This window comes from Megalops cyprinoides, chromosome 13, assembly GCF_013368585.1.
Source record: "Megalops cyprinoides isolate fMegCyp1 chromosome 13, fMegCyp1.pri, whole genome shotgun sequence".
NCBI lineage: Eukaryota > Metazoa > Chordata > Actinopteri > Elopiformes > Megalopidae > Megalops > Megalops cyprinoides.
This window is the reverse complement of record NC_050595.1, coordinates 3402992-3430125: the sequence shown is the minus strand read 5'-3', so window position 1 is coordinate 3430125 and position 27134 is coordinate 3402992. Positions and strand designations below refer to the sequence as shown.

The window sequence follows — 27134 nt, the reverse complement described above, 5'->3', positions numbered from 1 at the left end:
CGATGCTAGCCAACCGGAGACACACAATTAGCGTCAGTAAGGCGCTGACAAGCTATTATCGTATAACTACACGAAAAACGAACACATTATCGAAAAAAGGATTAGGTTCATTCATTATTTAGCACGTAATTACACCCAAGTTGCAGCGAACAGTAACGTTAACGTCACTGTAAGCGAGCTGTGATATGAGTATAAATTTATCCTATGTTTGTACATTCATCCCAAACAACATATCTTACCTTGGATCGACGAGCAATACGTGTGAAGAGTCGCCGGTGACTGTCTAGTCTCAGCAGAAGTTCGCTTTAGAAGAAGAAGTTTTGAAAGAGCGCGCGTCGTTAAAAAGTCGGAACAGCGCCGGAAAGCGACAGCGGCCAAAAATATATTACATCCGTAGTGGTTTAGGACTACCATTGAAAATGAATGGGAAACGGTTTAGGGCCGTTTAGCTAAACTATCCTCGGTCCCCGCGCGGGAGGCCCGGGTTCGATTCCCGGCCAATGCATGCAATGTTTTTTTCAGGAGTTAGTGTACCAAGAAGGAGCAAAGGTACACGGTGAACGACTGAATTCAGACAACGTATGGTGTTTGTAACGTCAGTGTGTGTTCAACCAAGCAGAGCTGTCATTCTGATTTTTCCTGTATGTCTTTCAGTTAAGTGTGCGATAAGTACTGCCTGTCACAGAAGTTCTGCTTTGGCTTTGTGATAAAATTTGGACAGGAGAAAAACCATGGTCGAAAGGGAGAAGTTATCGGGTCTTACTCCCACCTTGTGATACTAGAGATAAAGGAGAAAATCGTGGAGTATTGGGAACTCACACGCACTCACACACTCACACACTCACACAGTCCCCTCCCCTCCCCCGGCATACACACTCACTGTGATCTGCCTCTAGCCCCTCCCTCTAGCTTCTGATTGGTGGCTTTGTGAGGTGGGATTAGGTTTCACATGCTGCAGATCGCTCAAGTGCCGTGGGAGGAATGCACTGAATGTGCTTCGCATTGGTGGTTCAGTGGTAGAATTCTCGCCTGCCACGCGGGAGGCCCGGGTTCGATTCCCGGCCAATGCATGCGACCCTTTTTATTTTATACTTTTTTGTTGCGTATGCTGTGCTTAGTTTTGTCCAATGTCCAATTTATGGACATTCTAGTGTTGCCTTAATGAAGTTCATTTTTTCAACCCGGAAATGAATTCTGTTACATGTAGAATGATTTTTACATGTGATACTTGAAAGGTAGAGTGAAATACACCAGGAGATGATGTGCAAAATATTGTTAAAAACAAAAGAAGTTCATCCTGGGGGAATTTCATAGCCATGCAGAGAATCTGGCAGTAAAGAATAGACTGAATGCTAAAGTGGAGAAGTGCAGGTCTCTGACTGCAGTAATCAGTACTCCAGTGATTGCACAGAGGTGTGACCACAGTGTACTCATCTTCAGCAAACAAATGGGATTCAGCAGGTTTTTCTGGTTCCTAAACCAGACAGAATAATTATTGCTGAGTGTCATTGCTGATGCGGTAGTTCGCCAAAAAGCTTATAATGGGCATGAGGAGTCTTGAGCACAGTGTACGGTGTTGAACGTTCTTGTAATGTGAGCCTGGCTGTCTGTCACACTGTCATACTGCTCACTCACACAGTCCCCCTCCCGTCCCCCGGCATACACACTCACTGTGATCTGCCTCTAGCCCCTCCCTCTAGCTTCTGATTGGTGGCTTTGTGAGGCGGGATTAGGTTTCACTTGCTGCAGATCGCTCAAGTGCCGTGGGAGGAATGCACTGAATGTGCTTAGCATTGGTGGTTCAGTGGTAGAATTCTCGCCTGCCACGCGGGAGGCCCGGGTTCGATTCCCGGCCAATGCATGCGACCCTTTTTATTTTATACTTTTTTGTTGCGTATGCTGTGCTTAGTTTTGTCCAATGTCCAATTTATGTAAGTGTTGCCTTAATGTAGTTCATTTTTTCAACCCGGAAATGAATTCTCAGTTACATGTAGAACGATTTTTACATGTGATACTTGAAAGGTAGAGTGAAATACAGCAGGAGATGATGTGCAAAATATTTACATTTACATTTATTTATTTAGCAGACGCTTTTATCCAAAGCGACTTACAAAAGTGCATACAGCAAGTATAGCGACAGTACGGGGACAGGATGTGTACAGTTCCACAATGAGACAGTTCTCAGCTGAGAGCAAGGTCTGTTTGAGGGCACAGTACTATTAGATTTGTACAATTACAGCCTATAGGGCAACTAATACGATACACTTTCAAACGGCAGACTTCAACAACTTCAAACGGCGCAATGAGCGTCAGGGTAAAGGCGGCGACAAGAAACACTTTAAAAGGCATAATTTAAAAAGCACAGCAATTTACGACAGCACTGATGGGGGGGGGGGGGGTTGCAACTGTGTGCTGGGTCAGTCCAGGTAGAGTCTGAAGAGGTGCGTCTTCAGGCCCCGTCTGAAGGAATGGGGTCTGCTCACTGACCCCATACTGCTCACTCACATACTCACACAGTCCCCTCCCGTTCCCCGGCATACACACTCACTGTGATCTGCCTCTAGCCCCTCCCTCTAGCTTCTGATTGGTGGCTTTGTGAGGTGGGATTAGGTTTCACATGCTGCAGATCGCTCAAGTGCCTTAGGAGGAATGCACTGAATGTGCTTCGCATTGGTGGTTCAGTGGTAGAATTCTCGCCTGCCACGCGGGAGGCCCGGGTTCGATTCCCGGCCAATGCATGCTGTCCTTTTCTGCTATGTGTTCCATGGCATTTCCTTCAGTTGACCCTGAAATGAATGCATGCTACTGTGTGATATGATTTTTTTGTGCGATATTTAAAAAATGTGTCTAAAGTGAACCCAGAAGTTACATCCTCTAGGTTGTTTAACTTCCCATATAGTTTCAATTTTGTATGCCTGATGTCAGATTTCCAGTTGTTTAGGATATGTTACAACCTTTGAAACGCAGTGGAATGCAGCAGTTTTTTTTTTTAACAGACCATTTTTCACACTGCAGCAACAGCAATCTTTTGCCATCTTGGGCCCACTGTCAGAGCTGCCCTCATTTCAGTATGAATGGGGTCCAGCATGAAAAAACTGCTGCTTTTTTCCCAGGAAGAAAAATCCTTGAAATGAGAAACAAAATGTAGTCTCTGGCTAGATGTTAATTTTTCTGTAACAGGGTGTGGATATCATTCAAGTGTCTCTCTCTTCTTATAGCAGATATTTCATATTTCACTCTTTGACCAGTGTTTCTCAGTCCTACTTCTGGAGCCCCCTTGTCCTGCATATCTTCTATCTATCTTTGCTCCAAACACACCTGATTGAAATGACTAACATGCTCTTCATTAAATCAGGTGTGCTCATCTAATCAAAAGTGCCACTGATGAGTGCAGTCAGGTAGGTAGAGCAGAGGCAGAAGCAGGACTGAGAATCAGTGTGTTAGTCCATTGCCCGACTGGAGATACTTCTATCTTCTCTGAGAAGGGAGTTTGCAGCTTCCTGTATTGTATTGTGCATTGAAAGAGTTGTAGCATGGTGTATATAAATTCAGGTAGTCTGTTACCATAGTCTACCTGATAATCTGCTGTAGTTGATTTTTTTTCTCTGTCATGGTTACTTTTTCGTTGTTTCTTAACTAGATATATACTAGAAATAGTGGCATATTGCTAACCTTGTATGAATATTGGTGGTATTGAAGCAGAATCCATGCAATGCTATATTCTGTTCATCTCAATGGATTGAAGAAGATGCAGTCAGCAGCTGTTCTGGAGCAGAGAGAATTTTTTCAGTGAAATCTCGGTGGTTTTGATGTAGCTTGCTGGCATTGTGAGAATGTACACCAGGGTTGACAATTTTGTAATTGATAGATTTGAGACTATAAAAGCGAGGCATTGCATTGGCCGGGAATCGAACCCGGGCCTCCCGCGTGGCAGGCGAGAATTCTACCACTGAACCACCAATGCTTGTGTGGGTCTTCTTTAATTGGATTCTGTGGAAAAGGTTCTTGATTGCCTTTTTTGTCAGCTTACGGCTACAGAAGGAAGTGGCTGTAACGGAGTGCTATGCTGCTGTAGCAGTAGTCTGCCTTTCCCCCTCACAAATAAATTCATTTTCATTTTTCATAACCCATACACATAATCTGTTTTATTAAAAAATGAAATGAAATTGTCAGATATTAAATTGTATTATATTTAATGTTAGGTGTGAGAACATATATTCAGCTCATGATATTATACTTTTTAAAAAAAATGGGGTGCATGAGATAAAATTACCATGAAATGATATTCACTGAGAAGTAATGCTGATAGGGAAGCAAAAAGGAAGCATGATTAAGCTTTTTCCTAGGTGTGCCAATATTCAAGATGTACTGTGTGATAGGTTACTACAAGAGCTACTTACTTCTGTCGAAAGAGATGGTAAATTAACATTTACTCATAGTATAGGGAAGGAAAGTGGAAAAACTACAGCAACCGATGGCTATATTCCACCCCCTGCCTTTTCTCATAAATGATTATGAGATTAAAATAAATGCCAACTTTTATCTTTGCAGGACAGTCCTTCTTCAAGTAACAAGGTATAAACTGTGATGCAAAAGATCTCAATACATCGCAGATTTGATAGCAAGACTGTTGCCACCTGCCGCCAAAAATTGGGACATTCTGGAACTTCTGGCTGATATTGCCTGCAATTGGGGATGAAACGGTTACCGGTTTCACGGTAAACTGCGATAAAATTCCCGACGGTTAGTATTACCGTTTCAAATTTTAGTTATCATTAAAACTGCAGTTGATTACTGCGCTTTGAAAAACTCACGTTAAATACTGTGACAGGATGAAACGGTTGCTGGTTTCACAGTAAACCACAACGGTTAGTATTACCGTTTCAAATTTTAATTATCATTAAAACCGCAGTTGATTACCACGCCCAGCTCCTAACGTAACTGCCTGCAAACTATATACAAGTATAAATCAAATATACACTGTGTGAATATATATTGAGAGATGTGAACAGTTAAGTTTTATGCAATGCTGTGCAACGCAATATTGTCCCCTCTTGCCTAAATGACATTAGCAAGACCCCAATCCTAAGAAAAACATAAAGCCCAGAGTGAGCCTCACAGTTCCACTGGATCCTGAAAATGATCATGGAAAAGGTAGAAATGCTATTTTCTGAAGTTCATGCAGGTATGAGCTCCGGCAGTGCACATGGGGCTATCATGAGCACTGCAAATTATCACATCCCATGGGGCTTGCAGTTAATATTTAACAGAGGCAGTGTAACGCATTAGCTGGGAATTGACTGTCACTAAAACCACAGCCTCCAGTAATTTTGAGAAACTGTGGTGCCCCGAATTCCTTACTTTTCTTTTTCCTTGCATAGTTTATTCTCTGTGAAAGCAGCTTAAGTCTGAAGTCGGAGTTTAGCAGAGCGTGTGGATCGATAGAACATGGGTAATATATTTAGGAGGCATGCAAACTGAGAACTGGCCCGGCGTGAGATCGGGCCCCAGGCAGCCAGCAGGAGTTCCAGCAGGCCGCGCCTCTTTATGGACGCTTTCACGTGTACTCGCAGAAATCGATTGCATTTCCCTTTTCTGCTTCGTACACCAACGCTAAGGCCGCTGCAATCAGGCTTGCTGGCCCTCTCGAGGAGATGGATTTGCAAACAGATTTCATTATCGACTTACGGTGCTCGATATTAGCTTTACAAAGCTGTGTGGGACTTTAGGTTGACCTGCCTGAATGCAGCTATTCATCTGGTTTCATTGAGCTCACTGCCTCAGTCAGAAGGCAGAGGTATGCTGTGCAGGAATGGGGTCTTTGTGAACACATGTCGGGAGCTGTCTTTCAGTATGAAAACTGTTGTTTAGCTCTACATTACATGCAAAAGAGGACAGTATTTGGTGAAACAAGATTCCTCACCTTGTAGCTCATGGTTCAGAATGATTCTTGGCCAACTGATTCCTCTCAACATTTCTCAGTAGACAATAAAGGACAATGTATGTATTGGGCAGGAATAGGGACTGCAGTGGACTATTGTGTGTGCATACAGTCAATCTGAAACACATTTAGGAACCAGGATAAGATGGTGCTCCTGCTAGATTGTTACAGTGTGTAGGTTGCAGCTTACATCAGTTAAGAGAGAGCCAGGAGGCAAAGAAATTTAGGCAGCTTGATTTAAGCCATGCTTTCAGTGTCAGATTTACTGGGGAAAATACGACAAGACATCAAAAAAAGTGTTCGTGCATTGGCCGGGAATCGAACCCGGGCCTCCCGCGTGGCAGGCGAGAATTCTACCACTGAACCACCAATGCTTGGATGGGTTTGCTGTGTGATTGCTCTCCACAGAAAGGAGCAATGCCACATCTGCATGTCAGTGTGAAACGGGCCTCAGGCGCTCTGCAGGAGTCACTGCTGTCTGTACCTCTCTCTAGTTCTAGATTTCCTTTCCAATTCGCACTCCTGTTTTTGTTTCCAAGGCCTGTTTTTAGGGGGACGATACGTGTGTCAGAGGGGATAGGTGCAGATAGTGCTGCTCTGGCAGTTCTGGGTTCTGCTGCATCTGAGATTTTCAACAACCGTGTTAATCTTTTTTTTGGTGGACTCATATCCATTATCCTCAATGTAAACTTAATTGCAAACTTAACTTGCAGTGCCAGGCTGTGCTTAACTTTGTAAGAGCAGAGCTGTCTGCCCTTGCCCCCTCTCACACAGTCAGTTTCAGCGACTAGGGATAAGCCAGCAACGTGTGTTGTAGTGTGAGGAACACAGCTGAAATCCTCTAGCAAGGTTCAGCTGAGAGCCGGGATCGGAAAAATAGACAAAATATCAAGGAGCCTTTTTGGCAGATGACAAAACCACCGAAGATGATGACATAGGGTTGAAAGAACATTGGGAAAAAGGTAATTCCTGCATTGGCCGGGAATCGAACCCGGGCCTCCCGCGTGGCAGGCGAGAATTCTACCACTGAACCACCAATGCTTGGATGGGCCTGTTGTGTGATTGCTCTGCTCAGAAAGGAGGGACACCCGCCTTTCAACAAGTACATACGAGCTTGTTAGCTAGAGTTGCTTCTGCCTCTTGCCCTCTATAGCACTAGATTTCTGTCTCAGACTCAGCTGACAGTTTGGCTTGTATGTGTGTTTTGTTGAGCCATTTGCTTGCCAGATGGAAATGCGGATTCTCAACATCTGTTTGTCTTTGTTTCAGAAAAGGCAAAACTCACGCAGAATAGTTATAGTTACAAGAGCAATAAAAAGACAAGAAATGGCGTCCTGTCTAGGAATTAGCAGGACCTGACACTGCTAGAGCAGTACTGTCTGACTTTACCCCCTCTCACACACATACAAGTGAGAGAAGCAGGACTGGGAGTGGAAACAGTAATGAATGTCTTAGAAATGGTACTGGGGTAAGATGGTGCTCCAATTAGCAAAGCATTAGATGGCATTTCATGCAGTTAAATCTTCCAGTAGATTCTATGAGCAGCCAGGATGGAAGGAAAATGCACAAAATATGAAGGAGTCTTTGGCAGAAGAGAGAACTCTGAAAGAATAAGGGTAAAAGAATGTTAGAAAAGGGTAATCCTGCATTGGCCGGGAATCGAACCCGGGCCTCCCGCGTGGCAGGCGAGAATTCTACCACTGAACCACCAATGCTTGGATGTGCTGTGTTTCTGCAGATTTGTCTGGAAAGGATGAGTGAGAGAGCAGGAATGCCACATCTGCATGTCAGTGTGAAACGGGCCTCAGGCAGTCTGCAGGAGTTTGCAGGCGTTTGCAGACTGTGCCTCTCTTTAGCTCGAGATTTCTTTTTCACCTGCACCTCTTGTCTGTTTCCATGGACTGTTGTCAGGCAGACTATGTGTTTGTAAGGGTCTAGGGGCAAATAGAACTGCTCAAGAAGTTCTGGGTTCTGCTGCAGCTGAGATCTTCAGCATCCACGTTAGTCTTTTTGGGAGAATTTGTATCCCTTACCCTCATTGCAAACTTGACTTACAAAGTTACAAAGCTACTGTTACACGCTGGGCTTTGAGGAGATCACTGTGTGGGATCATGAGCGTCCCAGACCTGTGTCTGGGGGAAAAGTGGTACTCAAGCTAGCAGCGTATGTTACAGTGTGAGGAATTCAGCTGAAATTGTCCAGTAGACTCAGCTGGGAGCCAAGATTGGGGAAAAAATGGGCAAAATGTCATCTGTCAAAAAGACTGCTTGACAAAACTATCAAAGAACATTGGGAAAAATGTAATCCTGCATTGGCCGGGAATCGAACCCGGGCCTCCCGCGTGGCAGGCGAGAATTCTACCACTGAACCACCAATGCTTGGATGTCTGTGTGCGGGACTATCCAGTCTGAGAAAGGTGGAGTTGTAGCGCCAGTATGAGCAACTGCTAAATGCGTGTAATGTAATTTAATATTTTAAACCCTGGTAAATAAAAGAAAGGAACTCTTGTAAGTTTGTCATTCCTTATTTTTCTTTGACTGAGAAGTTTTTTAAAACTCTGAGATCCAGCAGAGTCGCCTTGTTGAACTCTCTCACATTTCTTGTCATTGTCCTCTTCCGGAACAGGTAGGCCTGGAAGGTACTTTTTACCTTGTCTCTTTGTAGGATGACAGTTTTGTTAATTCCCATGTTTCTCCTTGTCATTCGTAGATTCATTAAATGCCTCACAAGACTCTGTAGGATTCAGCAACATCAGCTTCTTCACTCCCACAAGGTAAGTGCTGTGTGCCAGTGTTGAATAATTGCTGTTTAGGAGGCTTAAACTGGATTACCTTTAAAATAGAATTTTCATGCAGATTTGTAATGCCTCATTGGTTTGTGTACAGCTTTTCATCTCAGTAAGTTTACCTGTATGTTCATATTTACTGATAACAGTGGAAAGGGGATCGTGCATTTACAATGCCTTGCATGCTCGTGGCCAATGAGGGCATGTTTGAAGGCTGCAGTTTTAAAAAGCTGGAGTTTTTTTTTCCCAGCCACCCTGTTAAGTAGCTGTGGCACGAAGGGAAAGTGGGGACATGGAAAGCAAGCCGGTGTAAACAGATCGGTGTGAATTGTGCGTGTTCGTGTTTGCGTTTGCGAGTGCTAATGAGAGTGTGTGTGTGTGTGTGTGTGTGAGAGAGAGAGTGTGGGGGGGGGGGGGGGGGGGGGGGGGCAGGCGGGTACGCATCTGTCCCTCACTGTGCACCCCTGAACACGGGTGTGGTCTCCTAACCCTAACCCTAACCCTAACCCTGTTGTTGGCCAGGAAGAGTCGGACACTCCCACTGATTCAGGGTCCCGTCCTCTGTTCCACGGTGGCCACGGTCACCCCACGTCCCGGCGTGAAGAGTACCACAGTGCATCTGCATCTCTCAAAGTATTCGGCCCCCCCCCCCCCCTTTAGTGTCTAGTCAGCATTACATGAGCGTAGTATAGCGGAGAGAGAGAGCTTTAATTGCTCTTAGGCACCCCAGAACCCCTGTCCCCTCCTGCCGACCATAAACCCCCCTCACCCCGCTCCCACACGCGCCCCCCCCTCCCCTCCCAAAGCCATTGTCCCCTTTTCTTTGTCGCCCCCACGGCTGTCGCTGTGTCCCTGGGTATCCTGCTTTCCCATTGGAGCATGAGTTCCTGCCACCAGACGCTTCGCTTGTCCAGGTTTCTCTCCACTGCCATTAGCACTGCTTTTAGTCAGAAGAAAAGCAAAGATAAGTGTTGCTACGTGCGCTTCTTAATGCTGACGAGGGCCACACGGATGAATCATTAGTTTTTTCTGGAGCGATGGGGGGGGAAAAAATCAGCCTTTGAATGGTGTTTTTTTTTAAAGTGCTTTGTTTTGGATTAGGCCTATGTCTCTGTGGAATGATTTCGGACTGAAGAAAGCTCATTTATCATGCAAGACTGTGATGCATCTCTGTTAATCCAGCGTGGACCCAGCCCTCTGTTTGAAATAAAGAGCATGAATGCATATAGGAACACACTTATTCACGGACTTCAAAGGGATGCCTGCGTGGCGAAACGCAGCACGGCCGTCATGTGTCGTATGCCCTGTGGCTTTGCGTTGTGAGGTTGCATTCACATCTGTAAATCCATGGTTGTGTTCAGACTCTCAAGTCTACATCAGGATGTGACCTGTGATCCTGTACATAACAAAACTGCTATGTGATTTAGGAAGCAGTGGGTGTGGTGCGACAGATTGGTTAGAGTAAATTCAAGCATCCCCTCCCATGTGACGATGGTATTGCCAAAATCATGATGATTAGATTAGCATACCTGTATGGTGTATATGATATGTGTGGGTATGCCCAGCAGCCACACTGAACTGTAATCCATGGACAAGTAGCAGCACTCCTGCAATTAATCTTTTTATGAGGCTATTGATTCTGTGTGAACTACCCAAAAGGGGGCAGCTTCCTGTCCAGAATGCGTTGGCCAGGATGCAGAAAACCACATTTTGAATCACAGTTGCCTTCAGCAATTCCATCTACACCAAACCCATTGTCACCGATAGTGATGTAACAGGGCCACGTAGTGATGTATGATGGTGATGTAGGACGAGAGAAATAGGTTTTGAACAAGGCAATTAAATGAGACTGATCTATTTCATTTCTTTCCCATTTCCTGTGTTTTGGTCACCCCCTTTTAGTTATACTTCGCAAGACACAACGGGTGAGAGTTTGTCATCCTTCCTGTCACCACTCAGATGTTTTTGTGTAACTTGTCGGTGTGCAAATGCCTGTGAGGAAACCGCATCAGTCTGTGAGGAAACCGCATCAGTCTGTGAGGAAACCGCATCAGTCTGTGAGGAAACTGCATCAGTCTGTGAGGAAACTGCATCAGTCTGTGAGGAAACCGCATCAGTCTGTGAGGAAACTGCATCAGCGCAGAGCTGCAGCAGGAGCAGGGAGAGACGCGGTTGCTGACAGGGTGGTGTCGTGTTGTCACTGCATCTCGTGTCGCATGGATGCAGTAATTCACAATGATTCTGAACGCGTAGTATTTTCGCCTTAGAGTACGGTGTCGGGTTGTGTGGTTTAAACCCTTAAGAGCTGGGTAGCTGTCACAGGCAGCTGCTGTTGTGCTTTGCCTACTGAATTGGGCTTGTCCCAGGTCTCTTGCTCTGGGACGTTATGGCTGCTTGCCTCGGCATCCTTCCTTTCCCATCTTCAGGCCCCTTACCAGCCCTCTCCCCCAGACGTTCCTTTAGCTTCCTGAGTGGATCCCCCTTCAGTAGCACTGCTGGTCCACTAGAGGGCAGTGCTTGCACACGCTGCAGCAGATGGCTTCCCGTGCTGGGCTGCCTCGCAGCTCTTTTTCACAGAGGCGATGCGACAGGGGTCCTCTGATTGCTGAGAGAAGCGTTCTCAGAAATCAGGGGCAGAGCTCTTTGTGTCCGTCTCTGCGCCTTTGTGAGCGCTTTCGTCTTTCTGTGATGTGAAACGAGCTGTTGTAAAGCGCGGGTTATCTGTGTTTCGTCACACGGCTCTTTCATCGCGACCTCCGCTCCGATCCCGCTGCGAAAACCTCTCCACACTCTTTATTTCTCAGCGCAGCTCTGAGAACCTGTCGCAGCCTCCGTCGCAGTTTACTCTGCTGAACACGTCATTCTGTGACTGCCCACAAGGGTACCTGAGGGCATGTTTAAGATGAGGGTGAAATGAGCTCATTTAAAATGGTCCCCTCTCTGCTGCCCAACTCGTGTGGGGAGAATGGAAAGGAGCTGCAATCGTGATTATTTGTCCTTTAACTCATGTAATACTCACGGTTCCATCTTCTCCAGAATACATTCAGAGATCCTTAAACTGTAGCTTATTACATTACATTACATTCATATACCAGATGCTCTTATTCAGAGCGAATTCCAGCACAATAGACCATAAGTGTATCCATCCAAATTTATGTTTAGAATTTGGCTGTTTCATGAAAAGATTCAGCAGGGCTTTTGGAAGGACAGTTGTATAAGGGACACCTTTTCATTGTGCTGGTGAGAAGCTCCCTCACGTCCTCAGGATAAATCACATTAATCAATTCAAAAGCCATTTAAGTGTGCAGTAGCAGGTTGACTGCAGTAATTGAACACCGTTGTATAACTGCAGAGACATGATAGCCTCACAGCCTGGGTAGTTAGGCCTGCTTTACCATTGTGTATCTGATATAGATCACAGGTAAAGCACAGTAATTGAGCACACATTTTTCTGTAATGAGCGTGATATGCCTCTAGCCATTTTTTTTGCCTTTCCTCTTGGTCTGTTACAAAGCCCATTGTATTCTGAGACCTGTAAATTTGTCACGTCTATTCACTCTGTTAAGGTTGTGAGGAGACAGAACCTCTGCCATTTTAAAGCATTTCTGTTATGTTTCATTTAACTACCATCACATGATGTAGGACCTGTTGATTTGGATGGTCTGTGATTTGGTCAAATGTGGCTAAACTCATTTGAGTGCTGAAGGCATAACGGCTCTTAAGTCACCTCCAGTAGAGGCTTCTCAGCTACACACACACACAGACACACACAGACACACACACACACACACACACACACAGACAGAAACACACTGACCATTATACTGTCCTTGTTCGCTAACTAAGCCACTTTTTTGTTCTTTGGGTATGCACTCTTGGTAACAAAAGAAGGGTTTTGTAAGTGTGGTTTGTAATGGCTTTTTAATGAGTTATTTTGGAGTAGTATTTTTTGCATTTAGTGGCTTTTAGACATAGAGTGCTATGATCTTACAGGAAAACTGCGCTTTTCGCTGCCTGACCAGACTTTCGTTACAGGCACCATCATCCTTGCCTAGCAGACTTGAACTGTCGGCTATGACCCTCGCTGTGCTTCACATGCTGGGTAGTGTGCTCACGTAGGGTACAGGTCAGTGTGTTCGGGGGGTTATACAGAGTCCGCTAATACCGTCTGTCTCTGTTCCGGGAAGCGCGGACCGAGCCCACGTGACTCTGGACCTGGACGGCATCGTTCAGGTGCTGGACCGACACCTGCACGACTCGTCCACCGGCATGATGACGCGCATCGCGGTCCTCAAGTGGCTGTACCACCTGTACATCAAGACCCCGCGCAAGGTGAGTGGCTGTGGGACCTGTCAGTCAAAGCTCCCTGCGAGGTTACTGGCCGAAAGACCTGTCAGTCAGAACCGACTGCAAGGCCAGTGGTTGGACCTGTCCATGAATGCTCAGTGCAGTGTGATTGGCTGTAAGACTAGCACATGACGAGCCTTTTTGCAAGCTTAGCACAGGTAATTGGGCAGTGTTACAAGCTTTCCAAAGCAGCATGCACTGTGGCACCTCTCCATGTATTCAGGGGTTGATGAGTAACCGAAATTATTATATCATTTTGGAAATTTGACAGATGGCGAAATTTGATATTACAACTCCATCTGTTTTTGTCTAAGCACACTAAGCCGTGTCAGACACGTTTAATATGTGATGTTAAAAAATGTTCCGGAGCAGGGATGTTCAGCCTTGATCCTGGAGGGCCGCAGTTTCCATGGGGTCCTTTTCCAGCTTGGTTTGTAACCATCAGGCTGAAGCAGTGTCTCTCCTGGGCCAGCTCAGCTTCCCTCCCGGCTCAGAGAGCGGGTTGAATAGCTGGAAAAGCAGCTGGATTGCGGCCCTCCAGGAACAGCTCAGCTGTAGGGAGCCATGCTCCGCAGGGACTGCTGGGTGTGCTGTCCGTGCTGTCTGATCCCTGAGTTTCAGTGAACGTCTCCACCTGGGCAGGCAGCCAAAACCACAGCCCACACATGCAGGCTATTTTTAGCCCTCCGGTATTAGTGGTGTTAATGTTCTCCTTTTGTGTGTGTGCGTGTGTGTGTGTGTGTGCGTGTGTGTGTGTGTGTGTGTGTGTGTGCGCGTGTGTGTGTGTGTGCGCGTGTGTGTGTGTGTGTGTGTGTGTGTGTGTGTGTGCGCGTGTGTGTGCGTGTGTGTGCGCGTGTGTGTGTGTGTGCGCGCGCGTGTGTGTGTGCGCGCGTGTGTGTGTGCGCGTGTGTGCGTGTGTGTGTGTGTGTATGTGTGTGTGTATATGTGCGCGTGTGTGTGTGCGTGCGTGTGTGCGTGTGTGCGTGTGTGCGTGTGTGCGCGTGTGCGCGTGTGCGCGTGTGTGCGTGTGTGTGTGTATATGTGCGCGTGTGTGTGTGTTTGTCTCTTCCAGATGTTCCGACACACAGACAGTCTGTTCCCCATGCTGCTGAAAACGCTGTCGGACGAGTCAGACGAGGTAAGCGCCGGGTGTCCAGCACGTGTGAGCCACTCAGAAGTGTCAAAGTGTCGGGGTGCGGGGGGGATCCAGGGTTACCCTCTGATGTCATTACAATGAGGGGTGAAAGTTTCCCGCTAAAATAGCTGTGCATGAATGCGTTACACTGCAGTAACCCCTAACAGTGTCCTGAACCCCCGGGCTCTGATGTTACGCACATGTGTAAAAGATTAGATGGGTTGGGGGTCAGGGGTCAGAAGAGCATCCTGGGAGTGTGCTGAGGTTGTCCCGGGGTACACGTGAGAGGCTTCTCTGGAACGCGGTGTCCGCGAAAACGCACCCCTGCGCTCGGTCTCCTCCCGGCCACTGCTGGAGGCCCCGCTCTGTTACGCGTGACTGTGTCTCGGCACAACAGCGGCAGTGTAGCAGCGTGGGAGGGAGCAGGGCCCGGAACCGAGGGGTTGCTGGTTCGATTCCCTGCTGGGGCGCTGCTGCTTGCCGCTTGGGCAAGGCACCTAACTCAGAACTGCCTCAGTAAATACTCAGCTGTTTAAACGTATAACGTTTAAAACTGTAACTTGCGTATGTTGTACTGGATAGGAGTGTCTGCTACATGCCAGTAATGTACTGTGATGTAATGTACCGTGTGCCTCAGGCCGCCGGGCAGTGCCCCCTCTACAGGCTCGCGCAGCCCAGTTGCGCCCCCTGCCTGCCGTGGTCCTGATGTGACGGAATGAGCTTCCCGTCGCGGCGGTCAGGACAGTGGAGCTGCTGGCCACCTTTCGTTAACACTTGGTCATTTCGCACACGCTCTTCTCTATACCCACTTACAAAAGTGCGCACAAGAAAGTGAGGCCAAGGACAGCGAAGGTGCTAAATCATAACTGTGTCAGCGAATAGTTGGAGTCAGTCTGTTGGGTAAATATTCTGTTAAGTGCCACATTAAGTGCAAGAGGAAGTCTGAGGATGTAGCAAGTGTGTTCAAGGATACAGGGTTAAAGGTTCACTGAAACAGTTTCAGTGTCAGTTGGACCAGATGAGTTTCCAGTGTGCGGTGGAAGATGGTCATTGATTTGGCAGTTCTGACTGTTGTGGGGAGATTGTTCCACCACTGGGGGGCCAGACCAGAGAACAGATGTGACTGAGAAGATGTGACCCTTTCAGGGAGGGATGGCAAGGCGTTCAGAGGTTGCAGAGCAGAGCGGTCTGGCAGGAATGTACGGTCTTCCGCTGCAGACTGGAGACTTTCCCGAGCTTAAACTCCTTTCCTGTTGGTTTCTGCTTTAGCTGCTGTTCTTATGACCGTATTAAATGCATTTGAATACTTTTGCACTGTTCATGTAATGCTGTTTGGAAAGGCTACGTAAGGCTTGTGACGATCACTGCACTCATGCTGGAGTGCTGAAACAAGATGGCTGTAGTCCAATACATTGGAACGTGGTGCTGCTTTTCACACACAGTCACACAGTGCAACACAGTGAGGTGGGCGCCCGTTGGGGGATAGGCTCGTCTCCACTGATGTCATCTGAACAACTCGCAGTGATGTTGGATCTTGTTAGTTGTCCTCAAACAGACTTTGCTCTCAGGTGAGAGCTACTGTCTCATTGTGGAACCGTACACATCCTGTCCCCGTACTGTTGCTGTACTCACTGTATGCAGTTTGTACGTCGCTTTGGATAAAAGCATCTGTTAAATAAATGAATGGAAATGGAAATGCAGGCGTCTGATGGATCGCAGGCTGCCTGATGGCAGTGAGACTGCCTGATGGCAGTGAGACTGCAGTCCAGATGAACGCCTTGCTGACTGAGCTGCACAGTAGCCATATTACCCCTGCCCTACGCACTCCTGAAGCATCTCTCATCTCTTTAAGCCTCTGAATGAGAGAGCCTGCCTTGTGAATAAATATGAATTTCGTGTGCTTGAGCCGTGGGTGGTTGAGGGAGGGTGTGAGGCTGCTGTCCCACCGCACAGCGCCCTCGCCGTGTCCGATCAGGCCCCGCGCCGGCCCCCCCGCCCCCCCCCCCCGGCCCCGCGCCAGCGCCGCTGATTCTGTTTACCCTTCCTGAAAGGCTGCGGCCTGTCTGAAGGGGCTGAGAGGCGTCCTGGGAACACGCCACTGTTGTTCTTCAGAGATGAAGGCGAGGAAAAAGGAATCTGCACTGTGAGGATTTTTTTTTTTCTTTCCCTCTTTAAAAAAAAAAAGAGGATTTAATTAATCCCAAAAGCCTCCTGTTGGGGTGTTAAAGGAAGTGGAGATGGCTGGGTCTGACTGTTCGGCCTCACGTCTCTCTGAGTGATTGGCTGAGATAAGCCTGCCTGTGGGTGCCCTGACCTCCTTCTCCGCCTTCCTCTCTTTTCACTCAATCACTCTGCTTTCCGCAATCCCTCGCTCTCTCCCTTCCTCGTGCTCTCCTGCTCTCTCTACTCTTTCAATCCATCATCCTCTCTTCTCTCCGCATCTCTTTATCCCCCCCCCCCCGGTCCGTCGCTCTTCCACCCCCCCAGCCCTCCTCTTCCTCCCATCTCTCTCTCCTAATCTCGGCGCTGCAGCGTACAGCTCTATTTTGGTGATCTGTTTTCCCTCGCTCTGATTTACTGAAATATTCATGTGAAAAGCATCGTTTGAGCTGAGAGAGAGAGAGAGAGCCCTGCTAGCTCCGGAGAGAGTTCCGTTCATGCTGTGCGGGTGACGCTGTGGCTATGGGTTTGAATCCCTCGCTGGGCTGCGTCTCTGCGTCTCTGCTTCTCTGGCCGCTGTGTAAAATGCGACGCGCGTTTGCCGCGCGGCATAAGAGGGGCCGCTGAGTGGATGAATCGCGTGGCAGCGGTGCTGCTATCTCGTTAAAGCAGGTGTCCCGTCTCTCGGAATTCCCGTGCTGAATTCCCTGTGCTTCACATTATGAAACCAGCCCGTATTTGCATTTCCATTGCAAGCTCCACAGCTTACACACCGTGTACACGACCTCCGGCTGTTTCACCAGAGCAAGTCAGGTTAAGCGCCTCTCTCAAGGGGACAAGGGCTGCATTGTTCTGGACTGGAACCTGCAACCCCCTCCGCACAGGCCCCGGTCCAGGAAGCACTGCTGCACAGTAATGTCGGCAGGGTTGCTGACACTTATTTGGTGGCATGGTTCAGGGAAATGTCTCGGAAGCTTTTGTTAATGTGAGGGAGGACGTAGGGTGGCTGTTCTCCCTGGTGAGATTACAGATGAGTCAGTAAGTCGCTTTGCCCCCGCGAGGCACCGATTGCTGCAAATTTCAGCCACTTTATTTTAATGACTCCAGTCTGCCTCATCACTCCTATCCACACTGACACGCCTGGAGGAGCTTTATTGCACCATATTGCGCCTTAAACTCTACAATTCAATTAAAGCCCGTTTTCATCTGCTTCGGAGAAAAGTTTCGCGTTTCTTCTTTTTTCTTCCTGTTCTTTCCGTTTCTTTCAAAGTCTAGGCCTCTCATTTGTCACCTCCGAAGAGATGGAGCGAAAACTCTGTAATCGTGTTTGAGTTTCGTGTATCACCACCCCAGGGGCATTGTGGGTATTGTTCTCGCGTTCTTGTCAGACGGGGCCTGCCGGAGAAGCTCCCGGAGTGTGAGGGCGGATGTGTGATCTCAGGGATAACGCTCCGGAGAGCGTGTGCAAGGGGCTGGGAGGGGAGAAAAATGACCAGGGTGAAGGAGATTTCTGTGTGCTTTCGGTGACTGGCCGGAAGCGCGGTCACTACTGTAATCCCTAACTGCACATTGATCCAGTGCCGGGTTCTCAAAGAGCCTGTCAGAGTGCTGTATCAGCGTGTGGGGCCCGGGGCGGGGGCGGGGGCGGGGGCGGGGCGAGGGGGAGAAGCTATGATTCAGGAGGAACAGCTCCTGGGAAGTCACTTCCTCTGTGTGAGAGTTTCATCAGATGTGTGTATGTAGGCGTGTGTATGGTTGTGTGTGTAGGCGTGCGTTTGTGTGTCTGTGTGTGCGTAGGTGTGTGTGTCTGTGCTCGTCACTGAATGCATGTTGGAGAGTGCACGTATGAATGTGCGCGGCGTGATTGGGTGCTTGGCTGCACAGGCTTGCATACTTGCTTACTGCATGGTCTTATCTGAGTCTGTCTTCCTGTGTATTCCTGTACATTAGCCTGTGTGTCCATATGTTTGCATCTTAATGAGTTTGAGTGTGCAGGCGTGTGTGTGCGTGTGTGTGTGTGTGTGCCTGTGTGTGTGTGCGTGTGTGTGTGTGTGTGTCTGTGTCTGTGTGTGTGTGTGTGCGTGTGTGTGCGTGTGTGCGTGTGTGCGTGTGTGCGTGTGTGCGTGTGTGTGCCTGTGTGTGTGCCTGTGTGTGTGCCTGTGTGTGTGTGTGTGTGTGCGTGTGTGTGTGCGTGTGTGCGTGTGTGTGTGTGGGACGTGGGGAGATTAATAACTCAAACAGATGGAGGCAGGACTAGGGGGGTAATCTGCAGCAGACAAGCAGGGCCAGGACAGCTCCAGATTACAGGCAGGTTACACACAAACAAGCCACAAACAAGCGTCTTACCGCCTCCCTGCCTCACAGGGACACTCTCAGGACAGTCACATTCACCACCCAGAGCCACCTGCACGGTAGAGGGCCGTACCTGCATGTTTATAATGAGACCGTGTGACCGACAGCGCATACAGCAAACTGCCAGGGCCCATCTCACCCAGTGTCGCTACGTAATGCAGTGCTGCAAACACCAGCGATAATAATTTCACTACTAATAAGGAACAACAGCTAGTGTTGAAGTTAAAAAGGGCCAGGTTCCGTGCACTCACCTGTAGGAGGAGGTCATCTTTGATGGCTGAAGAATTTGTGGAACGATAGGGGCGCATAGCAGCGTAGCTGGGTTATAAAATCTTTATTATAACAGAAGAATGAGAACAGATGTTGGTACAGCATGTGCTATGCGTTGGATGAGTGAGGCGTTGCTAGCTGTGAGCTGCTTGTACTTGACTTATGTGAGTGATTCCCATAAATATTCCGTTAGAAGAGCATGGTGAAATGCCCGATGCTTCAGCTGGTGAAGACGTGAGGATGTCTGCCCTGAGTTATGCGGAGCGGAGTTGAGTCGAGCTGCTCAGACAGGCTCATCCTTGGAAGACTGTGGTGTGGCCTCTTGGTGTGGACTGCTCAGCTCACATTGTCGCAGTGTGATGACATCACAGCAGCGTTCTTAGAATGCTGTAGGTCCCCATAGGTGTACTGGTGGAAACGGAGGGCCCTCAAGCGATTTGTGGGGGCTTGGGGCAGAATTAGAGACAGTTTACCAGGTTGACTTTGAGACCTAAGGCATGTAAACTCAGAGTGCGCTGTGCTGGGGAGTCCGTGTGTCTCACAGGGCAGGGAAGGCGTGCACACTCCATTTCAGTCTCTGTCTCACCCTGTTTCTGTTTCTGTGCCTTTCTCTGTCTCCCTCTCCATGTCTGGTTCTCTTTCTGCCCTCTCTCTCCCTTCATCTCGCACCCTTCCCCTCTCTCGAGGCCTCGCTCGGTTCCTCTGCCTCTGCCCGTTGTGTAACGGTGACTCCCGCGGCTAAAAACGGAAACACTGCTCCTCCTTTAGCTTCACACGTCGGGGCTGAAATAGCGGCTTCCGCGGGATCGCCGACGCAGCCGCCAAAACTGCCAGTGCCGGCGGGCACGTCCTCCGCGCCGAGTGCTAGACGATTCGGAGCAGAGCCGAGCCGCGGGGAGGCGTGGGAGCGCCGTGACTCACCCGAGTGGTGGACCGGTTGTGGAGGAGGCCCTCTGGCACCTCCGCCGGGCTCGCTCCCGTGCCCGCACCTTCCCCTGACGCACGGCCTCCCAGAGCCTGCCTCACGACTCCTGCGTAATCTCACGTACCCCTCCACCCCACCCCCTCAGCCCCTCTTCCGCTCCAGCTGTCTCTCTCTCCCATTCAGGAAACACTGTTCTCCCCCCCCCCCCGCATCTCAGAAAAGGATTCCTTAAAGATAGAGCCTTTTTTTTCTCTAAAGATAGAGGCATCTTTTCATTAGGCTCCCCGGTGTAGTAAACAGGGCCTGCTGACTGAGGGCTTGGCTGGCGCTTGGGGCGGTTTGTGCTTTTACCAGCTCTCTCTCTCAGGCGAGCGGCGAAGCGGCGGCCGGCAGCGCGGGGCTCGGAGCTGCACCTACGCAGCCCTCGCTGAAGCCTGAATGGCATCGCTTCTGTAGGCATGGGCGATTATGCAATCCACACATCCCTGTGGGCTACTGCCCGTTACTCACGTCTCTTTCAGGATGTAAAAATAGATTGTTTTAGCGTAGACCTCAGTGTTGCGTACTTCCTTTATGCTTGCTCTCTGTCAGCTGAGATGTGTGTGTGTGTGGTGTGTCATGTGTGAGGCTACGGTTCTGGCTCTCATTGTCTCGGGGGTCTGGTTTTGTGTGACATTTGTTGGTGTTAATGGCACAACTTGTACATAATCTTAGCCTGAAAATGGCTTTAAGTAGTCTGGTACTAGACAGTAAGTAGTGTGAAATTGAACCCGGGGGAAATGTTTATTTTGACCCACCAAACGAGCAAAGCCGGTTGTACGCCTGCTCATTCGTCATTCTGCCCTCAAGTACTCAACCTGGATCGGGTGATTTGCTCTTCTGTTAAAGGTTGATGTTCTGGATGGCATAGAATAAGCTGTTCCTGGATCAGTTCTTTTTTTTTTCAGGTCAGGGGGCAAAAACAAACAGCTGGAGCGGATCAGTGCTCGGTACGTCCAGTTAGACTCTTCCTCTGGGTTTAATTTGGAGGGGGAACAGCGGTGGGTTCCCTGGAGATGCGGGGGTAGCAGATGTGAGAGAGGAGAGGGGCGGGGTCCTAGGGCTCCCTTTGAAGGGATCGGGCGGCGTTCCGGGCGGTGTTCCGCTGTGTAAAAGCAGTGCTTGTTTGCTTGCGCTGCCTCTCTCTTCAGATGCTGTCCTGAGGGGGCACTCACAGGGCCCCTGCTCTGACGGCTTTATCACCACCGAGGCAGTAAAACACGGCACCGCCGGGGAGCAACGGGGCGTGTGTGTCTGTGTGTGTGTCTTTGTGTCTGTGTGTCTGCATGTGTGTATCTGTGTCTGTCTGTCTCTGTCTCTGTCTCTGTCTCTGTCTCTGTCTCTGTGTGTGTGTGTGTGTGTGTGTGTGTGTGTGTGTATCTCTGTGCGTGTGTGTGTGCAGGGGCAGTGAGACCCACACCTCCTTTCTGGGCTTTTCTCACCTCCTTGACGACCCCCCCTTCCCTCCCGTACAGGAAGCAGAGTCAGGCTGGATGCAGTGTGCTGTGGGAAGCTTTTTATTGTGATTATTTCCAGAGGTGTGATGTGGAGGGTTCGGGGTGTGGCTGCAGCCCTGCTCACATGCCTCTGCTCTGACCACCTCTGTTCACCTCACCTCACCTCCACGCCAGCCCAGAAACATCTTTGTCTGGGTCTGCTGGAATGTTACGCTATCCCCTGAAAAATCTGTTGTGTGCATTCCTGCGGGCTTGTCCATATGTGCGCTCTGTGTGTGTGTGTGTGTGTGTGTGTGTGTGTGTGTGTGTGTGTGTGTGTGTGTGTGTGTGTGTGTGTGTGTGTGTCAGGGGTATGAATATTTGGGTATTAAGTCAGCTTAATTTTTTTTTTTTTTAGTCTGTCTGGTAACACTTAACTATTTGATGGTTAATATCCTTTTCACAAAGAAAATCATATACACGTGTTTCAGTCCGAGTTTCAGAAGATGAAATAAAAAAATCCACAATCCACAAAAAACACTCCGATTAGCACCTACAGAACAGCGTTTCCACGTTGCGTTGTTTGGAATCATACACCTGTTCCAGGTAGATCTGCCTCTGTCTGCTGTGAGAGGCTGTATTTACCTTATTTGGATCGGTTTAGTTCCCTTTCTGCTCTGAGAGACTGGTGAGAGCAGCAGTCAGTGTTGGGCAGGGTGAGGGCAGTCTTGCCTGTACAGTAGACACACACAAACACACACACACACACACACACACACACACACACACACACACGGTAGGCGGTCAAGCTCAGAGCCAAGCTGCAGTCTAGACTCGGAGAGAGAAAAGTGGCCTCAGAGCTGGAAGTGCATGCAGCTCTTTAGTTATTTCTGTGGTGTGGGCCGGGTCAGCAGGGATCTGCTGTGGGAGGCAGAGCCCACAGCGGCACTCTGCTTTTTTCAGTGTTGTTATGCTGTTTTTTTATCGGTGAGCGCCATAAGCAGGCCCAGCCCTGTCTCCCTCTCTCTCTCTGCAGGCCCTTTCTGGAGACGGGAGCAGTGAATCTGTGTGAGAGTGTTTAATCTGGGCAGCGTGGGCGTGTGGCTCTCCTGCCGTGTGGGAGGCCCCGCCCTGTGGAAGGCGGGGTCGCGGATGCGGAGAGGAAGGGCGAGGAGCCGCGGGGATATCCGCCGTGCTGCTGCCGCTGTCCCAGTCTCTCTCTCTCACACCCTGAGAAACGCCCAGAGCTCCACACAATGGGTGTAGGATCTCGCACTGAGCTGCGTCCCCCTCGCGGGACGGCGGGGCTCGGGCAGTGACCTCCGACCGGGGCGGGGGTGGACGGGTGTGTGAGGTGTGTGCGGCGGGAACGTGCTGTACAGCACTGTTTGGGTCTCGTGCTGCCTCTGCGCGCTGCGTAGCGAATGTGTGTAACGCACTTGGCAGAGTTTTCCTCCCCCTGTGTCCTGCCTCTCTGTCGTGGCCTGTCACTCTGTCTCTCTGAGCTGTGCCGGGGAGTCAGCAGGAATGTTCCGGAAGCGGCCTCCGGCGTTAGCGCTTTGTGCAGGGGGCGGATGAATAGCCAGCCACGGAGGGGGTGGGCAGCCGCTCCCTGCCCCAGCGAGCGTTTGTGTGGGCGGGGGTCGGATGGTAGCCCCTCTGTTTGTAAACTTTCGGGTTGGGGGGGGGGGGGGGGGGGGGGCAGAGGGCGAGGACGATGGGGGTCAGAGGTCGGCTGCGTCTCATTGACGCTGCGCTGCCGCTGAGAATAGGGGAAGCTAAATGATCGTGGGAATGAGGAGGTGGGGGGGGGGGGTCAGTCCAGCGCAACTGCGCCGTTTCACAGAGGGGAAGGTGGGGGGTGATGATGTTGTGGGGGGGGGGGGGGGGGGGGGTGAATAAAGGCAGTCACTCCCTCTTCCCTGATGGCTCCTGTCAGCAGCTCCTGTGATGTTCGGGGCTCGTGCACAGCCGTGTGAAGCCCCGTCACATCTGAGGAAGCCTCTCACTGAAATGGAGATGTCGGGTGTCAAGGGACGGCAGGGTCTTTGAGCTTGGCCTTTTACAGAGGCGGACAAAGGGCAGTCCTCACCGTCCCCTCCACGCCCCCTGCCCCCACCGCCCCACCCCACCCCGTTCTCTTCGGGGCACAGATGTGTCCTTGCTCTGACCCTCCCCTCTCTCTCCTCCCCCAGGTCATTCTGAAGGACCTGGAGGTGCTGGCGGAGATCGCCTCCTCTCCGGCTGGACAGACGGACGCCACAGGGTCATGTGACAACACGGACAGCAAATCAGAGCTCCAGGTTCCTGCATCCGAGCAGCTGGCAGTGGGTGAGTGGCCCGCTGTCCCTCCACTCACCCCCCACCCTCTCTTTTCCCAGCATCCCTGTGTCAGGGGCGGGGTCATCCGCTGCCCCTTTCACCCTCTAACCCCCCCACAACCGTTCTTCCATCTCAGTGGACACTTCCTGTGTGGGACCCCTTCCCTCCCTTGCAGGGGCTGGATTTATGGCCCCCGTTTTCTCCTCTGTTTCGGGGGGTGAGGGACACCCTGGGGTAGGGGCTCCAGGGGGTTCACCCAGTGGTCAGAGTGTGAAAGAAGAGAAACAGGAAATGAGGGAAGGGGGAGAAGAGCGCTGTTCGCAGCGGCCTCCTCCCTCCCAGCTTTCATAGGTCCAGCTCTCACAGACTGGTCGCTCACAGGGTCAACTCTCATAGGCCCAGCTTTCACACCTCTCAGGCTGGGCTCTCTGGGAGCTGCAGGGATTCCAGCGAGGGGCACTGCCGGGGTTTGTGACATCACAGTGCAGCCAGAGATCAGAGGGAGACAGAGAGGAAACTGTAATCATTTTACAGGGATGAGGGGGGAGGATGCTGGCGTTGGGCCGAGAGAGAGAGGGAGGGAGAGAGAGAGGGAGAGAGAGAGGGAGAGAGAGAGGGTGGGAGAGAGAGAGGGAGAGGGGTCGCTGTAAATGTGGGAGCGCATGCTGATGATGGTCTCCCCCTTTCTGGCAGTTGTCATGGCAACACACTTCCTTGCCTCCATGGCCCTGCAGCGCTCTTGAGTGTGTGTGTGTGTGTGTGTGTGTGTGTGCGTGTGTGTGCGTGCGAGCGCGTGTATCTGTGTGCACGCCTGAGTGTGTGTGTGTGCGTGCGCATGCAGGCATGTGTGCGGGGATGAATGCTAAACGCATCATCGTCATGGAAATGCGCGGCCTGCCATGTTCCCTCAGAAAAGGGGCTGCCTTACACACCGACTCACTGAGGTGGAAGGAGAGGAGAGGGGGAAGCCCCCTGCACCCCCCACACCCCTCACACCTCCTCCACCCCTCTCTCCCCACCTCTGCTGATGGCAAAAGCAGTCTGACAAAAGGAAGGAGGTGGGGGGGGGGGGTCGTGTTACCCGGTGTTACTGACTGCACTCTCTTCACCGGATCTCCCCGTAAATGTGAAAGTTTCCCTTTCTGTTGAAGTCATACCCTGCAGGCCACGTCCCCCTGAACAAATCTTTTTTACGGCTGCGTCCAAGACAATTACAGCCAGCGTTCGTCTCTCTCGGCCCGGGTTAAAGTCAGGGGCGTGGGCCTGTCAGAGTCGGGGCGGGGGTGTTACACAGAAAGAGTTCTCTTTCACTGCTGTCAGTGAGGTCACGTTTTTACGACAGAGTCACGCTTCAGCAGCTGGCATCTATCCGTCCGGCTCGCACCCGGGACCGACGTCGCAGGCAGCGAGGGGGCCGCACACCTGCGAGCGGAGCCTGGGTTCGAGAGAGCACGCCACTCACACCGCCTTCGTGTCTGAGAGGAACGCCAACACGCCCAGGAAGGCGCAAGCCAGAAACACTTAGCAACCACTAATAACCCCCCCCCCCCCCCCGACTCCTCTCACCCCTCACATGAAGCTTTCTCACACTGAAAGAAGGTGTGCCTCACCAGATAAAAATCTTGGAAAGCTGCTACTGTGAAGTTTAGCAGTTCAAAATTTAACTGTTTGGGTCAAAATTTCAACCCAGGGCCCTGAGAATATTTGTTTTTTTCTTTGCGTCAGACATGACGTCTGAGGATTTTAATAGTTTCACTAGTTTAATAGTTTGTTTCACTCTCCCCCCCCGAGTTCACAGATTCCTGCTTGGAAGAGCTGCTCTCTCTGGCCTGGGAGCGGGTTTATGAAATCAGGCCCTGAGTGTCCGCAGTGTGAGAGGCTGAGAGTCTCTGTGGGCCTCCACGCCTCATCTGCACATGCTCAGTGGGAGAGTCTGTGTATGTTTTGTCTGTGCCGTGGCTCGATGCGAGACTGTGTGTGTGTGTGTGTGTGTGTGTGTGTGTGTGTGTGTGTGTGAGTGATAAGCTGGACTGCGTTTGACTTGGGGGCCCAGGCTGATAAATGTTAGTGCGATTAATGAATCACGTCCCAAAATATCTGAGCTGTTTTGTGTCTTTGCCTCTGATGGATGAAGGCTGCAGAGAGGCTTCTGCGTTTCTAACCCCCCCCAAAGGACAGCTCCGGTACCGGGCCTAGGTCCAAATGCCTCCCTTCTCGCCTCTGACCTAAAAAGATGTTCAGTGGGCCCCCGCCAGAAGCAGTTCATGGCTGTTGTTCTCCCCCAAAAAAATCCTGTTTTCCCCCAAATTCCTGCAGGCGGTGGTTGCTTGGATTTCTGAGGTTCTGGCTCCCCCACACAGCTCCTGTTAGCGGAGGGGGGCTCTGGAGGTTCAGGGTTGAGGAGGGAGGGGGTACTTCAGAAACGGGCCCTGTTCAGTCCAGTGTCACTGGTGTGAAAAACAATACAGACATGTTTGTATTGGACAGGTTACTTTCAAAAAAATGTAATCCTTATTATTGTTGCCTTTTTTCTTCCAAGGATTTGCTGAGTCCCGTTCTATGATGGAGTGTTGAGTTAATACACATTGGCCATGTGTATTGAACAGACATCTGACAGGGACCCTGAACTTTGACTGACAGCTGTCATTCTCTCGTGCTGCAGGTTCGAAAGCGGCAGACTCCTCCCCCTCCACGCCCAGCATGAACTCCTACTTCTACAAGTTCATGATCAACCTGCTGAAGCGCTTCAGTGTGGAGAGGAAGCTGCTGGAGATGAGGGGCGCTTTCATCATCAGGTGGGGACAGGCGCTTTCATCATCAGGTGGAGACAAGGTTTCTCCTCCTCAGAAACCAGCAGGTGCTTTTATCACCAGTGCAGCGACAAGCTTTTTCATCATCAGAAAGGGACAGGTGCTTTCATCATCAGGCAGGGACGGGTTCTTTCATCATCAGGCAGGGACAGGTTCTTTTATCGTCAGGAAGGGGAATGTACCTTCATCTTCAGGTGGGGATGGGTTCTTTCATCATGACTAAGGGACAGGTGCTGTCGTCATTAGACGGGGACATGTTTTGCCTTGTAAGCGTGTGTTGGGGACAGACCGGTGAAAGGATGGTGTGGACAGGTGGGGACAGGCCAGCAGAGACTCTTTACTCAATGCGCTGACTGGAGTCTGTCACCATAGAAACACTGTGACTGTTTTCCCCTCGTGGACTGTTCCAAGCCTTCTCCTGCTCACCCACAATGAAATGAGTTCTCTGCTGGGACGTTTTTTATACCTTTTATGGTCTGTCTGGCGCTGTTGTTGGATACCGTATTCAAAATTGTGTGGATGACCATTTCGACATGAAATTTCCGTTGAAGATTTAATTTTCGGGAAAGAAGCCCCTCTGGAAGGTGTCCCGCCATGCTTTTGGTTAAGACG

The 27134-nt window shown here is 50.1% G+C and overlaps 1 protein-coding gene and 8 non-coding genes across 9 annotated transcripts in view; 4 read left to right on the top strand and 5 right to left on the bottom strand.

Moving 5' to 3' along the window:
* vac14 (vac14 homolog (S. cerevisiae)) overlaps window positions 1–27134 on the top strand; it is a 77366-nt gene that overhangs the window by 31451 nt on the left and 18781 nt on the right. The window contains exons 11-15 of the mRNA XM_036544575.1: window positions 8651–8714; window positions 12914–13058; window positions 14146–14211; window positions 23586–23721; window positions 26375–26507. Of these exons, the coding sequence (XP_036400468.1) occupies window positions 8651–8714; window positions 12914–13058; window positions 14146–14211; window positions 23586–23721; window positions 26375–26507 (544 nt within the window). The remainder of the gene's footprint in view (window positions 1–8650; window positions 8715–12913; window positions 13059–14145; window positions 14212–23585; window positions 23722–26374; window positions 26508–27134) is intronic.
* Window positions 1000–1070, top strand: trnag-gcc. Its single transcript has one exon. It is a non-coding gene; the product is annotated as a tRNA-Gly (tRNA).
* trnag-gcc lies at window positions 1791–1861 on the top strand. The gene has a single exon. It is a non-coding gene; the product is annotated as a tRNA-Gly (tRNA).
* trnag-gcc lies at window positions 2668–2738 on the top strand. Its single transcript has one exon. It is a non-coding gene; the product is annotated as a tRNA-Gly (tRNA).
* Window positions 3894–3964, bottom strand: trnag-gcc. The gene has a single exon. It is a non-coding gene; the product is annotated as a tRNA-Gly (tRNA).
* Window positions 6245–6315, bottom strand: trnag-gcc. Its single transcript has one exon. It is a non-coding gene; the product is annotated as a tRNA-Gly (tRNA).
* trnag-gcc lies at window positions 6912–6982 on the bottom strand. Its single transcript has one exon. It is a non-coding gene; the product is annotated as a tRNA-Gly (tRNA).
* trnag-gcc lies at window positions 7586–7656 on the bottom strand. Its single transcript has one exon. It is a non-coding gene; the product is annotated as a tRNA-Gly (tRNA).
* Window positions 8249–8319, bottom strand: trnag-gcc. Its single transcript has one exon. It is a non-coding gene; the product is annotated as a tRNA-Gly (tRNA).